Source organism: Anopheles arabiensis, chromosome 2 (genome assembly GCF_016920715.1).
Source record: "Anopheles arabiensis isolate DONGOLA chromosome 2, AaraD3, whole genome shotgun sequence".
Lineage (NCBI taxonomy): Eukaryota > Metazoa > Arthropoda > Insecta > Diptera > Culicidae > Anopheles > Anopheles arabiensis.
The window spans coordinates 104,884,846-104,896,464 of record NC_053517.1 but is presented as its reverse complement, the minus strand read 5'-3'; the positions used below and the strand labels follow the sequence as shown (position 1 = coordinate 104,896,464).

Here is an 11,619-nt window from a genome sequence, read left to right as displayed (position 1 = left end):
TTTAGCACATTTAACAGATGATGAAAGAAAAATGATTTCAAAATTGTGTTTAAAATTTAACGATATTTTTTGTCTCAATAATGACGTTCTTAAACCTTCAAGCTGTCTTCAAGCTAATATTAAAGCAAAAACTAATGTAACACCAAGCTATTCAAAGCAATATCGGTTGCCATATTTTCAGAAAAGTGAAACAGAAAAACAGATTAATAAAATGCTGAATGAGAACATAATTGAACCCGCTCAATCCGACTGGAATAGCCCTATTTTATTGGTACCTAAAAAATCATCAAATGATACGAAAAAATGGCGGCTAGTAGTAGATTATCGGAAAGTAAATTCAGTTATACAAGATGATAAATTTCCACTTCCTAATATAGAGGAAGTAATTGATTCATTGGCTGGTGCCAAATATTTCTCGCACCTTGATTTGTCACAAGGATACTACCAAGTTCAACTTAATAAAGAGGACCGGCCAATAACAGCATTTACCACAGCAACGGGCCAATATCAGATGACAAGATTACCTATGGGTCTTAAAATCAGCCCATCAACTTTTTCGAGGCTTATGACAATTGCTTTGTCAGGACTAAATCAAGAAAAATGTTTGGTTTATCTTGATGACATTATTGTTTTCGGGAAAAACTTACAGGAGCATAATACAAATCTTATTGCTACCTTTACTAGATTACAAAAAGTCAATTTAAAATTAAATCCTGAAAAATGTCATTTTCTAAAAAAAGAATTGGTTTATCTTGGACATTACATTTCTAATGAAGGGATAAAACCTGATCCAGCAAAAATTGAATGTATTAAGAATTGGCCTGTACCAACCAGCGCAGATCAAGTTAAACGATTCATTGCGTTTGCCAATTACTATAGGAAGCACATACAAAATTTTGCTAGCATTTGTATGCCGCTTAATATGCTCACAAGAAAAATGTTCCTTTCAAATGGACTCCAGAATGTAATCAATCATTTGAAACACTTAAACAAAAATTTATAAATCCACCACTTTTAGACTTTCCGGATTTCAGCGAAAATAATAAATTCATATTACATACGGATGCATCGGGAACAGCCATCGGTGCAGTCTTACAAAATAAAAATGGGAAACCCATAGCTTATGCAAGCAGAGCTTTGAACAAAGCCGAATTAAACTATGGTACAATAGAAAAGGAATTGCTAGCAGTAGTGTGGGCTACAAAACATTTTCGTCCCTATTTGTTTGGAAAAACATTCGAAATTTTCACTGATCATAGACCGCTGGTCTACTTATTTACAATGACTGACCCATCAAGCAGACTCACTAAATTCCGCCTTGCATTAGAGGAGTTCGATTTCGTGATCCAGTATACAAAAGGAACTGATAATGTGGTGGCAGATGCACTTTCTCGAATGTCGAGTGACGATCTCAAAACACTCAATCATGACGTAGTACTAACAACAACAAGGTCTATGATTTCTAAACAAAATGACGCTTCTTCAGACAAGAACATTCCGAACAATCCACAGCCTTCATCAAAAACTGTATTCGTAGAGCTCGTAGTTTGCCCTGAGATAAAAAATGTTGTAGCAACAAACGAAAAAATCAAAATTCCCGATACACAAAGCATAATTCATCTACGGAGAATATTGCTCGATATTTTGAAAATAAAAAAAGAAATAGGGAAAGAGGTGATACTGGTAATAAGGAAATATGATGAGAAGATCAAAAAACTTCTTGAAAACATCAAAATGATAAATATAAAAAACCTTCCAAAAATAGTAGTAATGCAAAGGGATATAAAAATAATCAAAGATTGTGAAAAAGAATTAAAATTGCTCATTATGAACGATCATCATATTCTGCCTACAGCAGGACATGCAGGAGTAAATAGAATGTTGAAAACCATTAAACAACGATATACATGGAAGGGCATAGATACAGATGTACGGAACATGGTTAAAAAATGTAAAGAGTGTCAGGTGAACAAAAAGATAAGTGAACCAAAAATACCATTAACAATAACGTCTACTGCTAGCGAGCCCATGGAAAAAATATATTTAGATTTGGTAGGACCACTTGTGAAAGTAGAAGGTTGTGAATATATTTTGACAACACAATGCGATCTTACTAAATTCATCACAGCAACACCTATTACAGACAAAAGAACGGAAACGGTAGCAAAGGCATTCGTAGAAAAAGTAATTCTCAAATATGGGATACCAAAAATCATTTGCACGGATAGAGGAGCAGAGTTTATGTCAAAACTATTCATCGAACTTTGCAAACAACTTAATATTGAAAAACTAAATTCCACGGCATATCACCATGAAAGCATAGGAGCCTTGGAAAATTCACATAAAATGTTAGGGAATTTCCTAAGAATCCATTGCAAAGACAACCCACTAGCTTGGAAGGATTGGATTCAATTCTATGAGTTTTCGTACAACAACATTGTACATACAGTAACAGGTTATTCCCCTTTCTTTTTTATTATATGGCCGACTGCCTAATATTCCTTCGAATTGCTTAGAAAACCCTAAAAAGGAAATGCATTACGATTTAGACAACTATATAAAAACCTTACAAGCTAAATTGGTAATTTCACATCGAGAAGTCAGAGAAAAGCTCATAAATAACAAACATAAGGTAAAATTAAAGTATGACCAAACAAGTAAAATCAAGATTTTTGAGCCAGGAGATCAATGTTTGTTGAGAAATGAAACGGCTAGTAAGTTAGAGCAACCATTTTTAGGACCTTATACTATTATTAAAGAAACCGGTCCAAATGTTGAACTAAAGATAGGTGATAGAACAGAAATCGTCCATAAAAATAGGATTAAGATATTGTATGTAAAAAAAAAAAAAAAAAAAAAATTTTTTGGTTGGGCGTGTTATGGCATTATGACCAATATTGCCATGACCTGAAACCGTTGTGCACGGTTTAAGCGATAGCTATCGCTCTTGACATGCGGTCAGTTTCAAATAAAAAGGAATGCGCAGCTCGCGCTGCGCATGATTTAGCGTCCAAGCTCCAACTAAACACATCGTGTTTATATATTTTGAAAGAACATAACACCACTTGAACAGCACAACAAAGTAAGCGCGAGCCTTACGACAACGAGCAAATTCCAACCAGCCCCAGCATTAATGGGGGAAGGAAATTGGGTAGGAATGATAACGAAAATCGCATTCACAACACCTCCCCGGGGGGCGGCTGCTGCTTTGCGCCGGTAAAGACGGAAGAAATAGCGCGTTGAATCAGTGCAGCGATAGGGCCAAAACGGGGACACTCACTTCGCCGCGTTACTGGCTGGCGTGACTAGCGACAGTTTCCGCGGGGACAGTAACGGCGAGGGAGAATCTTTCCTACTTTCTTGAAACCACCACGCGCTGCAAGAAGCGCAATGTTTCACACTCGCAAACAGAGATTGCTCAGTGTGCCATGAAATTCTTACGTTGGGCTGAATTTCATATCCAACGACACACTGCAGCGCCAGGATTATACACCCGCGAGCTGTGGACAGAACCGTCAGCAGCACCTTGTCGCTGCCCGTTGGGGTCGTTAGGAGAAAGTGTACTGTGAGTGTTTGTTTAGTTTTAGAGAAGACGCTTCCCGTTTGCTTCCCGTTTTTTAAACAAAAGCATTTTTTTCCTTTTGCTAGGACGTCCATCCTTCCTTTGTGTATGCGCTGTGCTGCCAGAGCGTGTAAACTGGAAGACAAAAGGACAGCCTCGACATCGGTTCAACATTCATCATGCTCCAGTGTTTCTTCAATTTGTAGTATGCTTTTTGTCGTCTAAAAGTCGCGCACACCAGCATACACACACACACACTCAGCCAAGCCCGCGCTTGGGCCAAATGAGATGGCGAAGTGGAAAATCGTGCCACCCAGCGCCCATATTATTCGCAACGCACGCAATCGAACCAGCAGCGCCAGCATGAAGGAAAAAAAAAGAAGGTTGGCCATTCCACACCGAAAAGACCTCCCCCGTGACCCGCTCGGAACTGTGTGTTGGTGAGCGGTAAAAGCTTAGCGAGCATGGTCACGAAACAACGGTTTAACGGATTTTTCTGTTTCGTAGGGCAATCAGCATGCCCTTTTGGATTGCGTATCGTCAAACTTCACCGTTTGCCCGGGACGTGCCTAGGAGACACATGGGAGAGGGATGGGACGCAATCCCCACGCACAGCAAGCACCTCAGCAAGACCTCCGAAGGGAAGAATAGAAGGAACACCATTCATATTTCACGGCACAAGACCCGGTGCACGGTCCAGTGAGCACCAAATCCCTTTCACTTCGTGTCCCGAGCACCGTGTCGCCACCTGGACCACCGAAGCGAGCGGAGTGCACAGACACACACAAAAAGGACCTCCTCCAAACGCGACAAATTAAAGGACACCCTGTGAAGTGTCTACCACCGACTTCCTTTTGGGGGGATGGAGGCACATTCACACAAGAACAAGCACACACACACACACTCGCATACACCTGAAATGGGTAAGAAAGAACTCGACCCCTTCGCGCACTACTGCTGGTACCGTGCACTTCCGTTAGCACACCAGCCGCCACTACCACATTGCTAATTCTGGCTCGTTTTGCACTTTCGTCTCACTCCCGTTCCCTCCCTCCCTTGTAGCATACGTTCAGGTTTGAAAAAGCAAACGAGAATTGGCGTGACACATGCACGGCACACGGCGGTGAAGGAGGAGGAGAAAGGACGGAGAAAAATCCAGGGAAAAAGGGGTCAGCGGAGGACCTCACCGGAGCAGGGCCGAATCCGGCTGCTGAGATTTTTCTTCCGTCCCTGTGATCCTGCTGTTGTGTTCCCCTTCCCCTTTCCGTTTGCCTGCACCGTTTCCCGAACAATCCTAATCCACAAACACACACACACACACACACACGCACACACACACACGCACACACAAACACCATCCCCAGGGTAAGGAGGAGGGAGGTCTTGGTTCTGTTGCTCAACAGACACTAAGTAGTGTAGGAACTCTCTACACAAGTTCTCCCTTGTGCTTTTTCTGCAGCACGCACAGCGGCAACGTCTACCAACCCGCATGAAATCTCTCCGGCTACTGAGTGAGTAGCCGAGACCCGAGCGCGCGGCCGGTACGCGAATTCCGGATGCCCGCAGGAGCGCACTCGGGTACGATGATGCTGCTGCTGCTGCTGACGATGATGATGATGACGGCGACGACGACGATATGGTACCGTCCCGTTCGCACAGGCTTTCGGTTTCACATGGGCCCATCGGTTGACGTAATAACACGGCAGAGTGGACCCCCTCCGAAGTGGAAAAGCTCCCGCCGTGTGCACGCAGCGCGCAACAGTACCGGAGCACCGGGATGTAAGCGGTAGGGGAAGTACGGTGAGTACGATAGGGGAAGGCGCGAGTCCTTTTTTCCTGCCACTGCTGCTGCTGTACCGTGGCAATCGATCGGAGCTGGTGACGTAGGTTAGAGCGAGACGACCGGTTGTTTGCCGCATGGGGAAAGTGTTGCTCTCCGTTCGGAAAAACAACATAGCAAGCGCTTTCGGAAAGCGCTTTGCTTGTCTGAAAGCTTTTCTTGAAAGGACAACAACGCTTTACCATCACGCGCGAAAGGATTTTAAACGCTTTCGCCTGGAAGCCTGGTAAATGGTTAACATTTCTTTTATAAATTTATTTGTCCATTAAGAGCAAAACAAGGCAACGATAGTTCAATATGTATCTAAAAAAACATCATAACTAAAACGAAAGGAAACACGCTGACGTGCATTTTCAAAAAAAAGGTATGCAAAGCAACAAAACAAACTTACAGAGTACCCGTCCTAATCGTAACAAGGGATTTTGCATTACACAGCAGTACTAAACCTACCCTACCTATATCCTATTACCCGCTTCACTTAAGTGCGCCTAGTGTGTGTGTGTGTTGTCTGTTTTGTGTATGAATTCGTTCTGTTAACTAATCTTTGATTTTGGTTTTTCGTCCAATCGCTTTTGGTTTACCATTTCGCGGTCCCGTCCAATAAAAAGCTCAAAGCTTGTTCCAACCTCCCAACCCAAAGGCATTTCGGTGCGCTTGCCGGGGGGGGCTGGCTTCCAGTGCTCGAAGAAATTACATTTCTGCCGACCGGTTGACGGACTCAGCTCAGTCGTCCCTGTAGGATTGGTTCCGTTTTGCACAGATTCATCATGGTGCGTATCTGGCCGGAGGTGTTTAGCCCGTACACATCGAACCCGCTGCGATCCATGATGCAGATTCTACGGCAAAGAGGATGGAAAGCAATGGATATTTTCAATAAATGTACACACGTTGGCGTTTCTTGCTTACCTTCCGCCCGAAATGGAGTGCAAAAACTTCCAGTAGCTTGGCCGCAGATTTTGCGGCTCGATTGTGGCAGCGTGGAACAGCAAGGCGGTGCTGACGGCGTACAGCATCACCGTGAAACCGGGCACGCGCGGTAAGTATCCCTTCTCTATGCCCCAGTTGTAAGTAATCTGTAAATTCAATAGCCATGTTAGTATAATTTTGATAAAAATCCTTTTTTTAATTGCAATTTCAATTACCTGCAGTGTTTTCCACATAATGTACAAGGCAATGGTGTTGTCGGAGTAGAAGGCAAATGCAACACTAGCTAGCAGTCCGCTAGGGAAGGCAAACATTGGACTATCACTGTCGGTAAAATGACGTAGCAGACAGGAAGACATCTATAAAAGAGTGGAAAGTTGTCAGAAGGTTCGCTGCTATTGAAGAAATCTCACTCCTTACCTTATAGATAGAGGTGAATCCACCGAGGAACAGTCCCAGCCGGGCAATGTCCTTGCTGAGGAACGTTTTGCGCAATAGTGCCGGTCGGCTGATGAACTTCCGCATCTGCAGCACCGCCTTCATCACGACCTGTATCCCGAGACCGATCGAGAACATGCGCCCACCGCTAGAGAGCGTATCGTACACGCAGCCGTACCGATGGCGACACAGCTTATGCTTTCCCATTGCCTTCAGCCGGCCGGTAAGCTGCAGGTAGGCCTGCACTGCCGCCTGTATAAAGGGCAGCGAGCACTTTGGACTCTTGGAACCGCGCTGGCTCGATTCTGCACGACCGACGACGTTCTGTACAGCCGACGGTTCCACTCCTTCCGACGGCGCGTCCCCCTTCATCACCTCACTATCACCGATCGCGAACCGTACGACATCGAACATCGAATCGCGATACTCCTTCTGCCTGTTCTTCCGGTAACAGTACATCAGCACCGAGTTGGCCACGCCAAAGATGGCAATCTCACCGTGCGGTATGGATCGCACCAGCCCCCGCGATTGCAGTATGTTCCACATCGTTTCGGTCGCCACGTTCGACACGTACAGCGCGAGCAGCGCCCGCCGGGACGAGCGCTCCACCATGATCGAGATGAGCGCGGCAAAGAAGGCGGGCACGTACGAGGCGGTGTAGAAGTTGTAGCTTCCCAGCAGCCGGCGCAGCGAGCACATCATGATCGAGTAGCTGAACGCGTTGGTGGTAAGGAAGGCGGTCGACTGCAGCCAGCCGCGCAACGTTTTCTTCAGCTCCGGCAGGGACGGTATCCGACCGCGCATGACCAGTGAGAGCTACGAAGAAATTTCAAATCATAAGAAGTTAAATCATGCTAAAGGTAAGAAATGATTGAACCTTACCGCATAGACAGCTGCGTATATGCGCAGACAGTACTGGACGCCAATGATCATCAGTTCGGCCGTCGCGACGGTGCACGATTGCGTCCACGGGTGCACATACTCCAGGCAGGTGACGGGCACCGGGGTCATCTTGCTTAGCACTTGCATCTTTCCAGAATGGTCTCTTCTTTTGCAACGGCAAAAAAGTACGCAGCAGCCGCTACTTATGGTTACCTAAAACCGGTACATGACACCAGCAAGTGTGTGTGGATTAGAAGTGAAATTAACCGCCTCGTACGGGGCAAAGTGTAGAGGGACAGGTTCATAAAACGATTAAGAAGGACCCCCTCCACATTCCCTTCCTCTGTAAGTGCCCCTTTGGCAGTGGGAGAAAGGAGATAGAGAGCGAGAGAGACGGCGATACAGAGCGACTTTTCAAAGCTGCGCAAGCAAAGCCAACTTTAATCGCTGACATAATAACGTGCTGTGCCGCTGGAGGGGTAAGCTATACGCGTCAAGGAGACCCACCGAAGTCATTATGGGCAGCAGTGCGCAGCAAACGATCGACGCAACATGCCCCACCGCGTGCGCGCTGTTGCTTTTGAATTTGTTTACTTCGCTCGCTCGCTTTACCCAAAAGTGGTATTGCTGATTGAAAGCATTGGCCGCCGTTACTTTGCTTCCCTTATCAGGGCTGGGACTTGAATTATATTTGGAGAGGGAAGGAAATCGGGGGAAGGCGCGTTAAACCACGAGAGTGATTGACGATAATTTTTATCAATCATCGACACAAAAAAGGGCGATGAACAGTGTGATACCCAATATAAATACAGCGTGTATAGGACGACGACGCACGCAAGCAGAGGTTTTAAAGGTCGCCTATCTATGCCTCCTTCCTCCCTCCGATTCTGACGGGTGGTTCAGCTGCCCATTAACCATCCAAATGTATTCCACTTGCAAAGGCGTGCACTTTCACGGAGTCTCTGCAGCACATGTAGTTAGCACCTACTAAATATATTTACCCTTTTTACTTTCTGCTCCTCTTGCTGCTCGTTGCTTGGCCCTCTTCCTCTTTGCCAAGTGGACAAGACCAAGTTGCGATTAATTATCGGCCAGCTGTGGGACCGTGTACCGTACGTGCCACTTCGCCGAACCACACTGACGGCAGGAACTGCTTGGTGGGCATGTACGGCTAGAGCGGTCAACTTATCGGATGAAGGATCCTCGTCGTCGTTTATCGCACCGCCTTAATCTCGTGCACCGATGATAATGTAATTCCTAGCGGATCTAGTCGCCTCGGGGTCCTGCTGTTTCGGGGTTTGATGGACGAAAGCCAAAACAGTGCAGGGGTGCCTGCTGACCACTCCGCTTGCTTTGTTGACGACAGCGAAAGGTTAAGGTTGCCGGACTCCAGTCATTTTCGGGTCAATTTGTTGCGGAAATTTTGGTATTTTACTTCATGGCTTCGGAATATTGTTACTTCTCGTCCGCTCGTCAACTTTGCTGTACCTGTCGCAAAGACAAATGAATCACTGCACACCACCACACTGGCGTACATAAAAGGTACAACTGGTACAACACCAACTATTAAGTAACGCAATGCTGCTGGCTACTCCTTTGATAAGCACTCCTCTCCTCCGTCTAATTTCCTACTTTGTAGTGACGAGAAAACGGGGGGAAAAAGCGCTTCGTACGGATCCAGTTGTGTGTGGCGCAGCGTGCCACTTATGCGACTGACAAATAACAACAACACCAACCAAGCACACACACGCACACATGTTCGAGCACTGACAACAACAACACCACATGCGACCGCTACTGCAGTGTACGCGAGAGAGAGATGCCCGTGAGCCCGACTGTGGGAAAGAGACAGGTGCTGAAACGTTGACAGCTGACAGCGGCAATTTGTAAACATTGCAATTACGAAACCCACAGCAAAGCGTTGAATTTAAAATTTGCTATTTTCAATTGTATCAAAAAAAGGACGGTTAATTTATTTACCATTTTGTATAATATCCTCTCTTATCTGAATAGTTTCATGTACGTGCGCATGTGCCCCATTCATCAATGAGGCACCGTGGGAGATATCAAAGCCGACAATTGATGTGTGATTGTTTATCTGATTTCGTTCTTTTGTACTTTTAGGTATTCGTGAGGAATTGGATTTTCATGAAAGGACTCCCCGTGAATAATATATTAAACTGATAACAAAAGGAAATCTCTATATAAATGGGACATTCCGAAAGCGATGGTGACATTTCCGAAAATCATGGTGTATACTTTCTCCTTCACGAAAGCGATCCAAAACGTTCTCGCCCAAACCAGCTTGCATGGCGTGTTTCATCTTGTGCACAAACGCAGCACATACGTTGAAAAGTAAGTACCAGTTACGAGTTCCAAAATTTGCTACCCAAATGCAATTCTACATCTTCCCCACTTCCCCCCAGAGTAATATGGCTTGGCATCATTTCGATGGCCCTGTTTGCCGGGTGCTACAACGTCGGCAGCTTTTGGGTGCGCTACTGGACCAACCCGACCGTGATAGCGCTGGATCGTGACTATCACCTGTGGAACACCACGTTCCCCAGCCTGACCGTGTGCTTTCAGAAGCGGTTGAACGAAGCGGCCCGCGATCAACTGATAGCACAGGTGGATCCGGAGCTGGCCGAGCGGTATGGCGAGTTTTTGGACACGCTGCTCGAGAGTGACATCGAGAATGTGGGCCACCTGGCCGAGTTTGACGAGTTCGAGGGGGCCGATCTGCGGCAGCTGCTGAACGAGCTGACCGATCGGCCGAACGCGGTCGTCACGATGGAGGGTGATCTTCACGGAACGCTGGTACGATCGCTGACCGAGATGGGCATTTGCTACACGTTCAACACGGCTATCGGTCGGTACCTGAGCATTGATCCGTACGCGCCGGACGAAAAGCTGTACGAAGTGAGCGTGTTCAATGGCGAAGCATCGGCAACGATATCGAACTGCACCTCTAATGGGAATGTAAGTTGTTTGGTGGAAACTTCAGGTCTGCAGACGATCGCTTGTAAAAAGCATTTTTGGAAAGATTTTCTTCCACAGCCCGTATGAGATGCCAACGATCCGGAAGTCACTGCTTATCGAGCGAGGATTTTTCACATTCACCAAGATGGATTTCAACGCACTGGCAATTACGTCCGTTCCCGCCTTGAAGAGTTTAAGTATCAAGCAACGGAAGTGTCGCTTTCCGCACGAGTCCAACCTGAAGTTCTTTCCGGAGTACTATTCCTATGGGTTGTGTTTGTTGGAGTGCAAATTCTACCTATTTCTCAAGCATTGCGATTGCATTCCCTACTTTTATCAAATATCAGGTATCGCTAGACACTCTTTTCGAAAAACTAACTCTACAACATGTTAGTTTTATCGTCCCATGTTCAATAGATCCCTCCAAGTACTGCAAGCTATCACAACTTGCCTGTGTGGAGCTGTACCAAAGCTACATCTCCTTTCTGACGGCCGACGAGCTGCGGGAAATCTTTGGTGCGTGTAATTGCCTGAAAAACTGTGACGATGTCACGTTCACGCTGCAGCACTACGGCTCAACGTTCTGGTTTAACGATCCGGTAATTAAATGGAGCATCCGCATACCGAAAATTCGTTACAGTCGAAGAATCATTTTCGACTTTATCGATGCGATGGGTGAGATAATGTGAAGCGCAATGAGGGTAATGTAAAAGTTAAACATCGTGTGTTTTCTGGTTCCAGTGTCCACCGGCAGCATTCTGGAGTTTTTCTTCGGCTTCAGCATCATCACGCTGGTTGAGCTGGCTTACTTTTCCATGAGAAATCTCATCCTTTCCTGCTTGCGCATCAAGATGATAACAAGAATCTGCAAGCGCAAGCAGCGCAAAGTAAAGAATGGTATCATTGGCAACCAGACGATCATTAAAAAAGTGCCCACAATTCGGGTTAATTGAAGAAAAATCCGTGTTTCCCTTGTAGCATAGCAAAAACTTAT

The 11,619-nt window shown here is 45.8% G+C and overlaps 2 protein-coding genes across 2 annotated transcripts; one reads left to right on the top strand and one right to left on the bottom strand.

Moving 5' to 3' along the window:
* Positions 1 to 5,636: 5,636 nt before the first annotated feature.
* LOC120895572 (transmembrane protein 135-like) lies at positions 5,637 to 9,384 on the bottom strand. The gene is made up of 6 exons (XM_040299067.1): positions 8,648 to 9,384; positions 7,647 to 7,859; positions 6,747 to 7,580; positions 6,545 to 6,685; positions 6,309 to 6,475; positions 5,637 to 6,238 (listed from the first exon to the last, which is right to left on the bottom strand). The coding sequence occupies exons 2-6, from the start codon at positions 7,791 to 7,793 to the stop codon at positions 6,121 to 6,123; spliced, it is 1,407 nt and encodes a 468-aa protein (XP_040155001.1). The 5' UTR covers positions 7,794 to 7,859; positions 8,648 to 9,384; the 3' UTR covers positions 5,637 to 6,120.
* LOC120895030 (pickpocket protein 28-like) lies at positions 7,553 to 11,578 on the top strand. The gene is made up of 6 exons (XM_040298019.1): positions 7,553 to 7,624; positions 9,771 to 10,001; positions 10,073 to 10,625; positions 10,690 to 10,972; positions 11,043 to 11,300; positions 11,367 to 11,578. The coding sequence occupies exons 2-6, from the start codon at positions 9,874 to 9,876 to the stop codon at positions 11,576 to 11,578; spliced, it is 1,434 nt and encodes a 477-aa protein (XP_040153953.1). The 5' UTR covers positions 7,553 to 7,624; positions 9,771 to 9,873.
* Positions 11,579 to 11,619: the final 41 nt, after the last annotated feature.